The 18,239-nt window shown below is 44.6% G+C and overlaps 2 protein-coding genes across 2 annotated transcripts in view; both read right to left on the bottom strand.

The window, feature by feature from the left end:
- Positions 1-7,715, bottom strand: part of POMT2 (protein O-mannosyltransferase 2) — a 66,655-nt gene extending 58,940 nt beyond the window's left edge. Inside the window, exon 1 of the mRNA XM_029952789.1 lies at positions 7,635-7,715. The gene's annotated coding sequence lies outside the window, so the exon portion shown is untranslated. The remainder of the gene's footprint in view (positions 1-7,634) is intronic.
- Positions 1,461-18,239, bottom strand: part of TMED8 (transmembrane p24 trafficking protein family member 8) — a 35,060-nt gene continuing 18,281 nt past the window's right edge. The window contains exons 3-7 of the mRNA XM_029952171.1: positions 17,924-18,005; positions 11,615-11,744; positions 9,728-9,854; positions 9,197-9,502; positions 1,461-7,875 (exon numbers count right to left, since the gene is read on the bottom strand). Coding sequence (XP_029808031.1) covers positions 7,658-7,875; positions 9,197-9,502; positions 9,728-9,854; positions 11,615-11,744; positions 17,924-18,005 — 863 coding nt within the window. The 3' untranslated portion in view covers positions 1,461-7,657. The remainder of the gene's footprint in view (positions 7,876-9,196; positions 9,503-9,727; positions 9,855-11,614; positions 11,745-17,923; positions 18,006-18,239) is intronic.

Genomic DNA, 18,239 nt, shown 5'->3' with positions numbered 1-18,239 from the left:
TATCGGCTCCTCCTCACTTTAAAAAAATTTTTTTTTATGTTTTTTTATTTATTTTTTAGAGACAGGGAGAGACAGTCTGAGCAGGAGAGGGTCGGAGAGAGAGGGAGACACAGAACCTGAAGCAGGCTCCAGGTTCTAAGCTGTCAGCGCAGAGCCTGACACGGGGTTTGAACCCATGAACCGTGAGATCATGACCTGAGCCGAAGCTGGACGCTTAACTAACTGAGCCACCCAGGTGCCCCCCTCCTAACTTTTAAACATGACTTACTTTGCTCTCATTCCAAAGTCACCAAGAGGCATCATTCCACTTCCAGAGAATATGTGAACTAACACGGCTGAGTCTAGTCAGAACCTCCTAGGTTAAAGAACATCAGACTAACTGTCAAGAGCTGCAACATGTAGTCCCGAGCTCTGTCATGGTCAATGACATGAAAGAAATGAGTGCCTTTAAAAGTTAAACAATAACCTTCAAGGGACACCTGGGTGGCTTAGTCAGTTGAGTGTCCAACTTCAGCTCAGGTCATGATCTCATGGTTTGTGAGTTCAAGCCCCACACAAGGCTTGCCGCGTTAGCCTGTCAGCACAGAGCCCAATTTGGATCTCTGTCCATCTCTCCTCTCTCCCTCCCCACCCCCGCTTGTGCTCTCCAAAAAATAACCTTCAATATATTATGACTTAGCCATAACACATTTAGCATATCCAAACACCACTCATTAAAGGTCCCTAGCTCCTCGCTCCATGTAGTCTGCCTGGGCTTTCTATTGTTGGTTGTGCCCTAGTTTGGTGGGCAGATCATATCCATTTAACTCACAATTATTTCCAATCTCTTCCTCCTTTATACATCAGCCTCTAAAATGTGATGCAAAGGAAAACAGAGAGAGCTCTAATAGGCTCGTCTTAGAACCACAGATCTGACTAAAGTAAAGATTTCAGTGGTACCCCTTCCTCCTCAGATAGGAGTCTTTCTCATTTTGTAATAAACACCAGAGATACGCACAGGCAGCATTTTGAGAGACGTCTAAGACATCTTAGGGTGTCATTTTAAAAATGAAAATAGACTGAATTAATATTACCCCGACTGCATTAATGATTACCCTGGTGTCAAAAGTGCCAGTTCCAAATTTGAACACAATAAGCACGTTAGAAAATGAACATCACTGGAAAACAAATACAGATAAAACTACAATGTTCCATTCAGTAATCGTCACTGTGAGCCCGCCTGTTCTGCCCTTGGGCCAAACCCAGTCCCCAGTTCATAATACTCTGCCATGAACTTAAACACAGTTGAAGATCTATCACTAATCTTCCTCCATCTTTTCTTAATTGATTTTTCTTAATTTATATAATCAATGGATTACAGAATTATTCACAGAGATTTACAGAATACCTTCTAAGAGGAAGGCAGAGATGAATAAAAAATGTAAAATGTAAATCAGGTTCATTATGATAGAAGTCAAACATTTCAGGTGCATAGTGAAAAAGTTTATTTAGGACAGATTTCAAAACTTGGAAGAGAAGACAAAGAATGCACAAAAGCATCACAAAACAGTTACAGAATATAAAAACACAAGAACTGAGCTTTATAAAGAACCACAGCTCAGGATCATCTGTGTATCAGCAACACATTCAGTGCCACAGGGTGTAAGAGAAGGTATTTTAAAGGAAAACCCACTCAGCAGGACATAACAATTGAGTAACAATTTGGTACAGAGCTCTCAGAAATCATAGGAACTGTTGACAGCATTTCTCATGATACAGGACCCATAAAACAAGATGACTGCAATAAATGACTGGCTGGGCTACTTTTGTACTTTAAAGAAAAAATTGTGTTTCCCTTTCAGACCCCTTTTTGGTAACATCAGCGTCAGAGCATGACGGAGAATAAGGAAAGGATGCCTTTGTGGTGGCCAATCTGCCAAGAAAGCGTCGTTGTTCAACTGACAGACCTCAGTGCACAGCACCAAAGCAGGCCTCTCAGAAAGAGAAGTTAAACGGCACAAAGTAGTTTAGGAAGTCTGCAAGCACCTCCTGCTATCCCAGTTATCGTTACCCAGGGCCGGGCTTCCTCATCTTCCATCACTCTGATTACAAAGCAACTTTCGCCTGGGAATTTCAAAGCGTTTCCCATTATTAAGGCCAAATGGGTACACCAGAATCCATGGGTTACAGGATTGCTTTCTCTAGATTTTACTTGCTCTTGAACATGGCTAAATGGACATAATTCAACTTGATTAAATGAAAACAACTCCATTTATGGGACAATAATCTCAGAAATGGAGCTTAGTAGAGTTTTTAATATGTAATTTCTTAGTACAATGTACTACTTAGGACATGAGAGAAGGAATTAAGATAATGTTTTCCAGACAATTGTCAGCCTGAACCTAAAAGTCAACAATAACACTAACAAGGAACATTTTAGACAGAAATATTTCAAACCTGAGTGAAGAAGTGAGTTCAGGAAGAGAACTCTTTAAACTGTTTGCTAAGAGCTCTTCTGGAACCCTAGATGCTAGAATACTCCAAACCTAAACTTCAGATTTGTTCACGACCCTATATCAGAACTTACAGAAAATGCACTTTGTCCCCTGGAAGTCATTTCACGTATATTATTTTACCCTTAGATAAGCACTTTAAGTGAAAGAAAACTGTGGAATTTAATAAAGAAGCCTGTATATCTAGATTTCTGGGGCACTTTCTCCTCACGTCTTAGAGTAAGGAAGAGCCATGACATTAATTCTGGTCCACATGCCTGGGGCCTAGGAGAAATCAAAGTACATATAATGGTAATTAGATCATGAGTTCAAACCAGTGACCAGGACCACAAATAATTTCAAAGCCAGCATCATACATGGACTTTGTTTGTGAGGGAATAACTCTTGATAAATGAACTCCATCAAGGCCTTCGGCAGTTGGGTTTTCTTAGCTTAATGTCAAGAGACTCAAACAGCTGGGGCTTTGTGCGGCCTTTCTGGTTTAGGCCAGAGCAATGAAATCTGGCCACACAACACTTAGTAAAGCTAAGTGTTATTGTAAATAATTAAGACTCATAGAGAATTGGAGGGAGCCTGGACTCTCTTTACCTCTCAGGTGTGTGGAAATGAGGGCCTAGGGATGGACTCCATGCATGAAGACTGGGACTCTGGCCATAAAGATGCTCACCACACACTGGGTTACTGGAGGGCACCTAGCTTGTGATTGCTTCTAGAGACCCATTCCCTACTCACTTCCCAGACAATCATGCATCATGGCGTCCTGAGCACAAACACAATTAAAACGACTTGCTCTCTAAAGAGCATGAATCCCCTAATGTGCTACCCCCCACAACAAAAGAAATGAAATTACTTCCCTTCAGACAGAAACTCATTGTCCAACTCTCTTCAACCACCGAGAGCACTGAGATGGCGCTCTTCCCTTTTCCAGCAAGTTCAGGTTTCCAGGAGTTCTACATTTTGGGCCAGGTGGAAAGAGACTAGCTAAAGAGGTTGATGTGGACCTTTTAGGCCCAGGAGAAATTCCAAATGGAAGCTCATTAAAAGGAGAACAAACTGTTCCATTTCCGGCTGTGTGTGTGACCGTCCCACACAGGTTCGAGAAGACCGTGATCCTATACCTCACACGGAGGTCAGCCTGCAGGGGCACAGCTGGTTCGCAAACATACGCCTGTGGCTTGAGGCCCTTCTGTAATGTTGGTCAAAATTAACTGATTTCACCCCTTTCTTGGCCAAGTCAAAACCAACGGGAGCTGGAGGGACACAGCTTCACCTCCTCCCAGCCTCTTTCTAGTCTCACCATCTTTCTCCACGGCCCAGAGAACACAGAGATGAAATCCAGCCCCAGGTCAGGGGATTACACTTAGTAGAGAAGACCTACTCATAAACATTCCTAAAGTCGATCCTGTTGGAAAAAACAACAAAGGGGGTTTGGAAGTTTCTCCAACAAGCACGATGAGAACCAGCAAGGCTTCTGGCTTCAACAACAGTTGAATAAAGTAAGTACGACTAATGAAGTACAGACTAAAGAACTAAACAAAGTTGGGATGGGAGCAAAACTCCAGGAGACATGTGATAGCTTCTCTCTCTTCCCCTCATTTTACTCTTCCCGCCCCCCTGCCTTTCTATCAGTTTTAAAAGGCAATCCCCAAACTGCACTAAACTCTTTCACTCAGGCCCCTCCTTCTCCCTCCACTAAGACAATTGTCCTTTATGTAAATGTTAGGGCCACTCAACTCTATACTTTAGAATCATATACTTTGGAGTTAAAAGGCACCTCTTTGCAGAAAAGTGGTCTTTAAAACTAAAGACATTGACTTTAGGATTTGAGCTTTTGCCTAACTGTTTCAAAGAGGAACTGGGTAGTGCTCATCAAAAATGTCAAAACTCAGATATTTTCTATAACTGGTAAGTTTTACAGTAATATTGAGTCCCACTGATTAACACAAGACAGAGAACTCTCAGATTTAACTCGTTTCTTATGCACATAGTAGGGTGAAATATGTAGTTTTTAAAAGTCTGAAATTTCCTTTCCTAAATAACAGATAAAAAATATTTTTAAAATACATGAATGGCCTTCTTTCAAGTTGTTACCTACCCCATTATAAAGCTATACATTGTCTGAGGATTGAGTTTTAACTCTGGAGTCCTGACGACCTGTCATAAAGCAGCAGATTAGAACAAAATCTTTCCAGAGCAGCCTCACACTTAACCCTCACTCTACTTTTAAGTTCTCTGCATGCTGAAAATTCTTTATCATAAAATATTAGAAAAAATTAACACTTTAAACATGTTCTCCTTTCTGAAAGCCCCATCTCTCAACAGAGTGGCAAAGCTAAACAGACTGAAGAAATTTATGAAGTCAGCTACTCTGTGTAGAGAATTTTGATCTCTCTCCCACTACAAAGCACTCTCTTCTGTCTGTTAGTATTTATTTGTGTTGCAGAGAACAGGGTCAGGGGGAAGCAAAGGACTTTGATTTCATTGTTTGGTTCCATGAACTTGGACAAGGAGAAATTAGGGAAAAGATGACCTCTGAGGATTCGCGGGGCTCTGAAATTCTCAGTAATTACACGTGCTTCTGCAAATAATATTTGGTCCCTAAACTTCAATGATTGCAGAAACCTAATAGGAGAAGAGTAAATGAGTAGACAGTGAAAATATCTTCTTTTAGCCATTTTGTGCTAATGGAACAAAAAAATGCCTGTGCAGGGTGAAATGTAACAACGTCCAGGACTTCAAAAGTGACCAGACAAAAAGAGGCACACAGAGGTGATGGGAACAGGTCCCTTGGGCTTCCCTGATGCACCAGGACTAGGATGCCAAAGAAAATAAGTACAGAGAAACTCACGGCAAAAATAAACAAAGAGTGTGTGTTGTCCCAGGAAGCTTGCTAGGGCCCGACAGCTCCATTTTAAGAGAAATCCAGAAGTTAATAATAAACAGGAAAAACAAGCAAGGCTTTAGCTGACTGAGGCATAGGCTCCACAGAAAATCATTTTATAGAGATTCGACTCAATTAGCTAAGGCAGGATTCAACTTCATGCTGAAAGAGTGCTCGCTCAGTTTATCTCATAATTAGATGATGCACAGCGAGTTTGCTTTCCGCTCCCCAAACAGTCACTGAAATCATCTCTAATTTCTTACGAGGCAGATACCCGTTGGCCAGTGCAGTCTTCTACAAAATGCACTGAAATACAACACAACGGTGACATGACGCTACTCAGTCCACAACATCCGACCCTCCCGGGGCTCCGCTCCCAGAGGAACAGAAGGTACAGGCTGTGTTGCCCTTTGTTGGGGACAGAGGTGCTACTGTGAGGAGCCCTGGTCGAGTTCCTGCTCCCGTAGGGAGGACAGGCTTGGTGTCAGACCCCTGCACAAGGAAGGAACGAGCCAAGGGAAACGTCATGAGGAAGAGGACTCCTCAGAGTAGGCAAAGGACTTTGAAATCCCGGAATCCTCAGATATCCCCGACTGTCAAGTCAATTCCTCCACACTCAATCCTGGATGAACCGGCAGGGCCCCTCACAGCCTAGAACTCCTCACAGGGAACGCTGGGGGAGGGTGGCCTCATCCACCCCAGAAGGGTGGAGTCCTCCCAACGCATCCCAGGACTGACTTGCAGGAAGGGAATTATCACTTCCCAGCTTCTCCTAAAGTCATCACCTAACCACAGAAGAGGTGGCTTCAATGGCTCAGAGCAGACGGAAGCCTTCTAAGAAACAGGTGGAAAGTGTTTCAGAGGCAAAATGAAATGTGTCCAAAAATAAATAAATAAAGTAATAAATAAATCGAATTATTCCTCAAAATTCTAAGGCAGTAACAGACTTGACACAAGGAAAAAGAAACAAGGAGGTACAGACAACCACAGTGGTCCCCTGTGCCCCAGGCCCGGCCACCCGGCCGCGCTCTGGCTGCTGACTGCAGCCCCTCTCCCCTCCCGGGGCACTCCCGGGCCTCAGGACTAACTGAGCGGGGAAGGCTAAGACCCAGGAAATGCAAGCTTTGGCTTGGGAAAGAACCAACCCAATCAGCAACAGTGAAGCTTCATTACTACCTTTTCTAAGAGACTTTCAATCAGCAACAGTGAAGCTTCATTACTACCTTTTCTAAGAGACTTTGAACACCAAAAGGTTTAAGCCCTCAATGCAAGAAACCTAAATTCAGAAACTCAAAATCGGATTGGTTCTGAAGCAAAATTTCTAAAGAACATTCCTACCCTCAAGATAAAGAAGACTGGCGGGGAATCTGGAGTGTTTTTTGTTTTTTAAGCTTGTCTCTTAGATTATACCCCTTCTTTGATTATACAAAAAATAGTAATTCAGTAACACTTGACTTTCAAAGATGTGGATTCTGAGATCAATCTAGTACCTAATTCCCGCCTTTTCCCCTTCAGCTGTCAGCACCCTCGCTCAGGGACACTACCTCCTGAAGCAGGAGGTGACGGAGGCAGTTTCTCCCCTGTGGATCTTAGACTGCGAGATGGAGATCTCACTTAGGCTGCGCGGACGCTCCTGCTGGGAGGACAAGGACACTGACGTGGGGCAGGCAAGAGGAGGGCATGAGGCAGAGTCGAACGATCCGGACTACGAGCACCCCTCCCAAGGCAGTGAGGGCTCCCGGCCTGTGCCACAGACCATGAAGAGCCAGCAGGTGGGAATATGGCAGTGGTGAGAGGCTGGACAGAGCTTTCTCCATCCAAAAGACTGGGTTCCTTCATGGACAATGTGCTTTTCCTCTTCCAGCACTTTCAAAAGGTGAAGAGTGGGTGCCACTAAACACATCTGCAATACAGGCTCTGGGAGAGGAGGGAGCAGCAACTGGAATAATACCTTGTACCAGAACAAACCTTTTTTAAAAAGATAACACCCAACTACCCTTTAGGCTTTTGCCTGATGGGCTCCTTCATGGAGGGACTTTGCTGGAGTCTGAAGCAAGAGGAGTGGGAGTCGGGGACCACAGGACAGGAGCACTACACCACCATCTGGAGAAGCCAAGAAGGTGGAAAAGCTACGTGGGGTCAACAGTCAGGCATGCCAGGCAGGACGTGAGGGTCAGGAGCCCCACACTCAACTTTTAGCTCCAGCCTTACCAAAACGAGAGGCCCCAGCTGGCGGCCTGCTCCCGCCCGTGGACACGCACCTGCCCCCTGGCCCGGCGGGCCTTCAGCTGGTGTAGTAGACGTGGAAGTAGAGAGTCTTGTTGCGGAGCAGGGAGTAGGAGTTGTCAAACTTGAGCAGGTAGATGCCCTCGCCGGGGTAGTCGTGGCTGCCAGCCTGCACGTCTCGGTGGCTGTCTCGCCGGTACACTGGCATGACTTCCCCATAGCGACCTCGAAGGGAGCTCCTGGAGCCTCTCTCTACATCTCCAACTGGGACAGGGTCTGTGGGAGCGAAACAGCACAGTGACTGGATATGACTTCAGAGACTACGTCCCACCTTGACAGCAGAGGATGGACCAGGTGACTTAGTGGCTTTTAGCCGGGGAAATGCTCTTACCCTCCCTACGGGAACTTGGAAATGTCCACTGACCTTTTGACCATCACAGCAACTGGTGGGTGATACTGGCACTTAGTGCCCAAGTATCCACGAGCACTTAACATCAGGACAGTCCCTGCCTAGCAAGGAAGCATCCCACCCCAAATGCCAGTAATATCTCCACCGAGAAACAAATGATTTAGCCTCATGAGCCCACCTAGCTCTGGAAGTGTCTGGACATTTCCAAGGGGGAGAAAAGATTTCAAAAGGAAGATTCTGACATCTCTTCATGCAACAGGAGAAAGAAACAGCTACTGGAAGTAGGAAATACAAACACACCGTACAGAGTGACCTAGAACTTCTACTTGGACTCCTAAAGAACAGCAAATTAAGACACAAGGTCCTCCCCTGGCCTAAATACCCGAAGATTTCCCTGCAGACTTGCTTTTCCAGGAAGAAGCAAGGGACTGATTTTAAGATTATATAGAAAAATCAAGATGCTTGGAACCTACTTAGAACCTACTCTTAGTATTATATAAATTTTAAAAAAGCCTCTGAGCCACCCTGAGTAGGCATTGCAAATAATAATGGGAATAGAGCACAGAAATCACTTTTAAAACCATTCTGGGCATATTTTGCAATATATACAGGTATTAAGTCACTACGTGGTACACTTCAAACTAATATAATGTTATATGTCAATTATATCTCAATAAAAATTGTCTAAATTTAAAAAAACTGCTCCGGGCATGAAATAAAGAAGTAAACTGTAGTCAGCCAACGGTGACAGTTTGAAGAGGCGTATATCAACAATGTGCAATCGCCCAGTTTGGTTCCAGACTAAAAACAATGGTAAATATCCTATCCCAAACTATGAGAGAAATATAAAATAATCTTGGGTTTATATGTGATCTATCTACCACAGCACTGACCCGCCCCTTTCCTGCCCGCCCCCATTTCTGTCCCCAAGGAGACGTTGGGGAAACAGCTGGTTACTGATTAAAACCAGAAGCAGCTTTCCACCAAGGCACCAATACCGGCCTCACCAGAATGTTCTCTGAGAGTCTGACTTTGGCCTGCATCACTCAGTTTAGCTTACAGTGCTGAAAGGGATTCCTCGCTGGCATGCTAAGGATGGGCAGTACTGGTATGAAACAGGAAGTGGTCATTAGACATTGGGTTGAACCGGAAAGAGCAAACTGCAAATTATGGTAACATTAAATTTACCTTCAATCTCTTCCTCCTCTTCCTCATCTTCATCCTCATCCTCACTGGAATCACTGACCTGCACAGTTATGTCAGTGCTGGTTACAGGGGTCCAGTCAAAATAAACTCCAAAGCCAATGTCATAGTCATCAGTCGCAAACTCCCAGCAAACGCGCTTCCCCTCTGGATGGGTAGGTACCCGGATGGTCACCACCTCGCCCCGCTTCACCACCAGACGGCTGTTCTTCTCTTTGCCCAGCTTGCTTTTGAATTCCTTTATCTTGGTAAAGGTCCAGATACACGGAGGAGCCATCAGAGGTGGGGACACTAGAAGGACAACAACTTACTACTGAGAAACCAAGAGGAAATACAGCCAAATCTGGCATTTTGCTTAGGGAGGGTGTCACAGTCAATGACATCTTTCTACTTCCTGGCTTCTTTGACTTCCTTTCACAAGTCACCTTCTTATATTCCTTCCATCTGTCTGTCTGCCTTTCTTTAAGCACCCACGGGGAACAAAGAAGCCACCTTCCATGCCCCCAAAGGTCTCACCTTTCCTGTGATCCCCCAAGAGATCTGTAGACTCCAAGTCAGCTGAAAGGATGTCTATAGCTCCTGTGTGCTCAGACTGGATCATAACGATGTCCCCGGACCTTTGTGGAACTTGGTACTTGGCCATCTGCACAATGGAGAGCTGATTAGAGCACTTACTAGCGTGGCAGATTCCAATTAGCCTCCTTCCCAAGGGGGCTGCCGACCCCTGCCCCCTTGCTTCCACTTTCCATCAGCTCAAAGCCTGCGGTGCTGTTCCCTCCTCCAGACCCTTTATAAACTCCTCGTCCGTGAACATCCTCCAAGCTTGCTACTGACTTCTGCACCAACAGTGTTTCTGTGGCACGCAGTGACCTGCACAGGACCTCCCTGTGGCCCCTGTCATGGCAGCGCTTGCATGGGGTGAGGGGGGTGCGGGTAGCCCGGCTCTGGCTGTGCCACACATCCTCCCGCTGCAATCCCCACTCCCAGGCTACCTCCAGATCCCTGTCAATCGAGTTACTGAAGCTCTGTAGAGAGACATTGTGGTTTATATTCTCTGTCCCTGGCTCATCCATGGCACATCTGGGATGTTCCATGCCATTGGCTATCACACCCACTAACAGCGTCCTATAAGTAACTGTCATTTCACCTGTTTAAATGTATTTAAACAGTCTATTTGCTGCCAGACATCTAACCTCCACGGAAGAGTATGAGCATCCCTTGAAACTCGAGGCCCTCGCTAACCCATGGCAGGAGGCTGCAGTCTCTCACGCACGGGTTTCACATCAAACCACTGAGATCAGTGTTCCCATTTCTTGTTTTCATGCCGTAACTTCCTGATCTTCCTCCAAGCAGTCAGCAGACAACTCAAGACATGTATACGCACTGGCCACATGGGACAGCACACCAGTGGAATGGTTGTCCAGTTGAGACCAGAATTATATTTGCGAGAAAGAAAGAAAAAAATTCCTCCCAGATTACATTCTCATAATATCTCTTTCTGAAGCTATTACCTCCATCGCTAAATGAGGTGAATCAGACTTTGGCTAACCTGCTTTTGTGCCTTTCCTTTTTCCACAAGGCTAAACAAAGGATTTAGTTTGCAACGTATTAGCAGCACAGCATTAGTAAAGTCACAAATAGGTCTTGGCTTCATTTTCCTCATCTGCAAAATGGGAACATACTGGTACCCGTCTCATAGGTTTGTTCTCAGAAAGAAACGAAGTATTGTGGATAAAAATGCTTTGTAGGGGCGCCTGGGTGGCTCAGTCGGTTAAGCCTACAACTTCGGCTCAGGTCATGATCTCACGTTCGTGGGTTCGAGCCCTGTGTTGACAGCTCAGAGCCTGGAGCCTGCTTCTGATTCTATGTCTCCCTCTCTCTCTGCCCCTCCCACACTCATGCTCTGTTTCTCTCTGTCTCAATAATAAGTAAACATTAAAAAAATTTTTTAATGCTTTATAAAGCAAATGTAATGATAATGTTTGGCATTGTCTTCATTGACCATAATAGCATTAGTTATTATAATATGTGTTAGTAATAATACAAACAACTCCTTCCTCCATGGCAGGGAGATTACTGCTATCTACACCACTTCTATGGAACCTTGACCACAAATACTAAGTAGATACACCACAAGAAAATTGAAGCTAAAACATGGTCCCGTGGTTGAAGGAGTCACACATTCAGAGGATGTTAGACAACACGTGAGCACAAATTCCAACACTTCATTTCTTGAATAGCTGCTAGTTCAGTGACAGGCCCTGAGGGCGACACACGTGACCATTCTCCAAATCATTAAAACTGAGAGGCCCCAAAGCTTTCTAGTTCCAACCCATCCATGCACATCTAGATTCTGGTGCCACACTGCTCCCCCCGAGGGGACCGTGACAATGTCCTCCCTACCTTGTTGAGGACATGGGCCCGGTCTGCAGGCAGCACCTCCTGTTCCACCAAGGCCTGCGCCTCCAAGGCACCAGCTGTCTTCCGCAGGTCTTCTGTAGCATCCTCACTCCCTGGAGACCCCGTCTGTGGCCTCAGGAGAAGAGAGCGTGTCAATTCAAGGAGTCTCTTAAAAAGCACAGTAGTCATGGAGAAACTTAGAAATAAAACAGCCTTCAAGGGACACCTCCCAACCTCTGCTTTCCTGGGGCATCTGCATCTACTGTCACTTTAGCTGAACACTGCCGAGGGCCGACTTGGCCTACAACAAAGCGGTGACAGCGTCTGAGGGCCCAGGACTGATGAAGCCAGGCCCCAGGTTTCCAGAACCATGGCAAACGCACAGATCCATGGTCTGAGAAGGACCGTGGATCTGGTTTTGTTTTTCTCTGAAACCCACGCCATCTGCTCCACACAGAATTTCAACAAAAGAAGAGTCAGAATCCCAGTCTGGGGGCGCCTGGGTGGCTCAGTCGGTTAAGCGTCTGGCTTCAGCTCAGGTCATGATCTCATGGTTTGTGGGTTCGAGCCCTGCATCGGGTTCTGTGCTGACAGCTCAGAGCCTGGAGCCTGCTTTGGATTCTGTGTCTCCCTCTCTCTCTGACCTTCCCCTGCTTGCGCTGTCTCTCTCTGTCTCTCAAAAATAAATAAATAAATAAAATTTAAAAAAAAATAAAAGACTCCCAGTCTGTTCTACACATAAAACTTCTGTTGGAAGCAGGGAGGAGGCCTTGCCAGGGCCCGAAATCAATCCCTGAAGCAGAGGGAGCGCAAACTGATTAGCAAGGCGATCCCTCTGCGGTCAGGCCTGGAGCAGTCTTTCAGCCTGTCCAAGTCATACCCTCCCGATCACACCTTCCTGATCATGCTGGCTAAGAAAAGACGGTCATCATTTTCTTTCCCTTTTTAAGCACATTAATCTATGATCCCTGTGACTTAAGACCTGACAATTTGAATAGTTACTTTTCAAGAAGCAAAGGGACACTTTCTGCTCTCTTCCCTTTCCCCTGGCTTCTGGAGAGACCGCAAAGTGAGCTAGGTGCCCGGGCGATGGCACGATACCCTGGGTCTCCTGGAAACCTGCTGTCAACAAAAGGCGGCACAGGATTCTTTAGGGCGGAAGCCATCAGAGGTTGGCGCGGGGACCACTGGGGCTCCTCAGACTTTTTTTATAATAATTCCAAAATGTGATCGCCCTTTTTGATTTCCATTTCCATTTTCTCAAAAGTATACACTAGAGTGCTCCAGTACATGACACGTTGTATTGCAAGAGCATGAACGCAGAGACAGATCTAAGAGTCCAACAGTCTTTTTGAAGCCAGACATTAAACAGAGTGCTAATATCTCTCTTCTCACTAAATTATTTCTGCTTTGGGAAACAGCTGTTTTCCATTAAAAACACACTGTTTATGTTCATATGCAATGAGTTCATTATGTTCACTTTTAAATCAATCAATAACTAATTTTTCAGTTTTTAGTTTTAATTTCTAATATAGTAAACATTGACAGAGATAAACCACAGGAAAAATTCTTATTCTTTGGGTTCTCAATAACTTTGAATCACGTAAAGGTTTGAGAACCACTGCTTTCAAGCATCGTTTCCCCACTGAGTAAATGACTGGAAAACAGAGCCAGAGACGACATATGACATGGGGAAACAGGACTGACTTTGGTGGTTATCAGTTTCTTTCTCTGTTCTTTTTTTAACATAAACAAGAAAAAGCACTCCTACTTTACATATTACCTCTTTTTCAGATAAAAAAGAGCCATCTTTTGGAATATCCAAGTCACCCCAACCTACCTGAGGACCAAACAAGAGGCAGTCACTATAAAAATCAGAGGTACGGGATACTGCTGGGTTTGCTTGGGTAATCCTGGGTAAACTGTAAACTAGTCTTAAGGCTATTTATTCTCTTAAACCCAGAAATTACAGTCCACTTTTGTTTCTTGACACTATTTACCCTTAGCCGTGTCCTCTGTTAGTAGGTGAGCCTGACGGCAGGGATGAGCCTTGTCCCTGGTACACACAGCATCTAGCGCCAGACCTGTCATGTGGAAGCCTCATCTCCTAAAATGACCTCATGTCATCTCGCCCAGTCCGTTGCAGTCTCTTGAATCTCTGAGGGTCCTTAAGCACCTCAAGCACTCAAAGGTTTTGTACCTGCTGTCGCCTCAGCCTAGAATATCCTTCCACCAGTTACCTGAGGCCTTCCTTCCTCAGGCTTCTGCTCAGCCTTCCCTTCCAGGGAGGCTGCCCAGACGATCCGCATGCCGAATGGCTCACCCTGCCCTAGCCCCATCGCCTGTCTTCACTGCACTCACTACTGCCTGACATATCAGGTCTCATATCTGGTTGATTGCAAGGTACATATTAGTTTTCAGACGTGACACAAATGAAATGCAGGATGTCCTAAAAATTGGTGGTGTCTTACAGCTGCCCTGGGGCCTGGACTGACACAGTCTTTCCTTCCCAGGAGATTTGCATTTGCTCCGCCACTGCTCAGAAGGGCTTCCAATTGAGACAACTTGAGTAAGTTCTATGAGAGGCTTTTCTTCAGACCACACGGACACAGTGAATTCAGACCACAAACTGCTGACTACAGACTCGTGATTCATGTTCTCAGGGGAGATCTTTATTTCCTCCCCTTACACAAAGCCAAGATGGAAACAGTCAAGTTTCCTTGTGGTCCTTCTCTGTGTGGAGGGGTCCTTTTTCTTGTTTACCTTTTCACTGAAGGTTCATGCTTTTGGTGTCCTAGCTCCATGGAGGATGGGAGTGGAGGCGGGGGTTGTCTCTTACTAGACTCTGCCTTGGACATCTTCCCCTTTCTTGGTAGTTCATAAAATAACAGTCGATGTCAACTTAGAGTGTACGAAGTATGATGTATTCTTGCTTTCTGTCTGTTCCTCCCACTAGAATATAAACACCATGAGACCAGGGACTTGGACTGTTTGTTCATCTGTGTTATCTCCATTGCCTAGAACACTGCCAGGTAGGTAACAGGCCCTCAACAAATATCTGTTGAATGAATAAATAGTAGATGGTCCAAAAATATTTGCTGAATAAATAAATGAATACAGTAATTCAGGGGAGCAAAGGGAAGTACGGGCATGTGAGAATACAACAGTTAATGTGGCCATTAGCCTGACTTTACTGTCACGTCATCTAAAAAGTCTCTTCTTTGCCTTTGTGCATGCTACTTTGCACAAATATGGTTCTACTTGTTCTACTTATTAAAAAACTATTTTAGGGTGTCTGGGTGCTTCAGGCAGTTGAGCATCCAACCTTCAGGTCATGATCTCATCGTTCATGAGTTTGAGCCCCACATTGGGCTCTGCACTGACAGTGTGGAGCTTGCTTGGGATTCTCTCTCTCCCTCTCTCTCTGCCCCTCCCACACACTCTCTCTCTCTCTCTAAAAATTAATTTTTAAGAACTTTAAAAAACTAATAAACTATTTTAGAGAATAGTTTTTTTTTAATGTTTATTTATTTTTGAGAGACACAGAGAGCATGAGTCAGGGAGTGGCAGAGAGAGAGGGAGACAGAATCGGTAGCAGGCTCCAGGTCCAAGCTGTCAACACAGAGTCTGAAGCAGGGCTCAGCCCATGAGATCAGGACCTGAGCCGGAGTCAGCCACTCAGCCAACTGAGTCACCACGTGAAGGAAAAACTTCCAATGTAAGCCTTCTGGTTTGTGCTGAGGTAGAGCAGGGAGACCGGGTCAAGGGAGGGGGAGCCTGCCTAGCCTGCCAGCCTCACGGAAGAGAGAGAGTCGCGGGCCCTTCCATTTCTAATATACGCAAAACACAAACACTGCACTTCAAGCATCATTTGGGCTGAACTTCTTTCTTCACAAGCTAGACTTTAAAAGCAGAGCTTTCAAATTGAATCTATCTTTTTTTCTAAGAATGTTGTACATTCTTCACTCAAAAACGTTATTTATTCTTAGGAAGAAACATCAGTCCATGCCAAAAGCCAGCCCCCAGAAAAAGGGTGGTGGCAGCAAGAAGGAAAAGGCACAGCCCTCCTGGATCTGAAGAGAACAGGCATTGTCTCAAATCCTCACAGCCTTAGGGAGGCTTCTAAAGGGACTGTTCTATAAATAATCTAGAAGCTCTAGGCATAGAACTCAAAACCCTTCTAATGCTACTTATGAGAACAAGCTGTAGAGGACTAAAGCTGTGTGAACTTGGGCAAATTTTTAAATTCACTGTTTTGTTTTCCTCATCAGAAAATAAACACATGTTTCAGTAGGGCTGTTATGAGGATTAAATGGTAGAATACGTTTTCGCACCTAGTACAGTACTGAGCAAACAGAAACATTCTGTAAAAGGGACGCCTAGGAGGCTCAGTGGGTTGAGCGGCTGTCTGACTTGATTTCGGCTCAGGTCATGATCCCAGGGTTGTGAGATCGAGTTGTGGGTCAGGCTGCACACTGCACAGAGCCTGCCTAAAATTCTCTCCCTCTGCCCCTCTCTCCTGCTTGCACTCTCTAAAATAAAGATTAAAAAAAATTTTTTTAAAGAAACATTCTGTAAAAAGTACCCATTTTATTATCATTATTATGGAGAAACAGTCAATGAAGCATGGTTATTATATTATTATCATCAACTATATTATCAGTTATTATATTAATCATTATTATCTCCCATCATCTGAATTCTGGGGGGAAAAGCTTTATTTCATATGTAAAAGTAAGATGAAAGAACTTCTACTCAAGAAATAACAAATTGGGGCACCTGGCTGATTCGGTCGGTGGAGCATGTGATTCTTCTTTTTTAAAAAAAATTTTTTTAACATTTATTTATTTTTGAGAGACAGAAACAGATCATGAGCAGGGGAGGGGCAGAGAAAGAGAGGGACACACAGAATCGGAAGCAGGTTCCAGGCTCTGAGCTGTGAACACAGAGCCCAACACGGGGCTTGAACCCACGAACAGTGAGATCCTGACCTGAGCTGAAGTTGGACGCTCAAACGACTGAGCCACCCAGGCGTCCAAGCATGTGACTCTTGATCTCAAGGTTGTGAGTTCAAGACCCATACTGAGCATAGAGTTTACTTAAAAAAAATTAATAAATAAAATAATTTTTTTCAAAAAGGAAATAACAGTGGCACATGGGTGGCTCAGCCAGTTAAGTCTCTGACTTTGGCTTACATCATGATCTCACTGTTTGTGAGTTCGAGCCCTGAATCAGGCTCTCTATTTTCAGTGTAGAGCCCATTTCAGATCTTCTCTCTCTGCCCCTCCCCAACTCGTGTTCTCTCAAACTCACTCTCAAAAATAAACATTTAGAAAAAGATTTTTAAAAACGAATAACAGATTCTTTAAATATCTTGACATTCCTCCCTACCCCCAGCCATCAACTCTGTGTAGGGTGTGGAGACCACACTGGTCTTACTGGACACTACCGTGCCCTGAGCAGGTCAGGTGGACCATAATTAACATTAGCTCAGGGTTCTCCAAAATATAGTTTTTCATTAATTATTCCATTAATTTTGAGGGTTTCCACTTAAACTAGAGCTTAGTACAACTCTTCCCTTTCTGCTATATACTCTGATATCGATGATGGCAGGTAGATGAAATGGACGGGGCAGGAAATTAAGAGTAACGATCTGAGGGACACCTGGGTGGCTTGGTCAGTTAAGCATGCAACTCTGGCTCAGGTCATGATCTCACAGTTCATGAGTTCGAGCCCCATGTCGGGCTCTATGCTGAGAGCTCAGAGCCTGGAGCCTGCCTCGGATTCTGTGTCTCCCTCTCTCTGCCCCCTACACCTCACACTGTCTCTCTCAAAAATAAACATTAAAAAAAATTTTTTTTAAAGAATAACAATCTGAAAGTTATCATACTGGTTTAATCTAAAAATTATATTTTAAAAAACACCTCCAAAAGTGCATGCGTGCATGTGTGTGCATGTGCGTGCATGTGTGTGTGTATCTTATGGGTAAAAACCAAACACACATTCTCTTGAAAGTCTACCTAGAATCCATGTCTAATGTTTTAACATTTCAACCTGGGCTTCAGGAGAAGATAAAAAAGACACTACATTATTTGTTACAATTTCATTCTCTGGGAGCAAAGAAAATTTCATAATCTGAAAGAGACCTGATATTGCCCCTAAACGCACTTAAGGGATGGCTAACTGGTGACCAAACCTCCATACTCTTCACTCCAACTTGCTGTCCCCCTCAAAGTCGCCATCCATGCCTCAGCAATCCCTCATCTCAGGAGATAAGCAAGCGTCTAGGAGCCAAGCAGTTGCTGTCCCTACCTGTACGGTGAGGAATGGGGCTCTGGATCAGAGGCAGAAGCTGCTAGAGAGGTCACCTTGGTGTTTTCTAGATCTTCATTCTCTAGAAAATCATGGAAAGAAAAAGATCAATATTTGAGAAGAGACATGATCATAATTATCTGTATCTTAAAAAAAAATCTGGCAGTTTCAACCAACTTTCTCTTTCCAAAAATATCCTGGACATAGATTTCTGAGAGGCCTAGTGCATAAATTATTCAAGTCCTCACATCCAAGAATTCTCAGACCATCATAACCCATTCATGAAAGGATAAAACCCTTTCCAAAACAAGTCCCC

This window comes from Suricata suricatta, chromosome 9 (genome assembly GCF_006229205.1).
Source record: "Suricata suricatta isolate VVHF042 chromosome 9, meerkat_22Aug2017_6uvM2_HiC, whole genome shotgun sequence".
NCBI classification, from domain to species: Eukaryota; Metazoa; Chordata; class Mammalia; order Carnivora; family Herpestidae; genus Suricata; species Suricata suricatta.
Note: the sequence above shows the minus strand (reverse complement) of the source record. Positions and strands in the feature narration are given on the sequence as shown.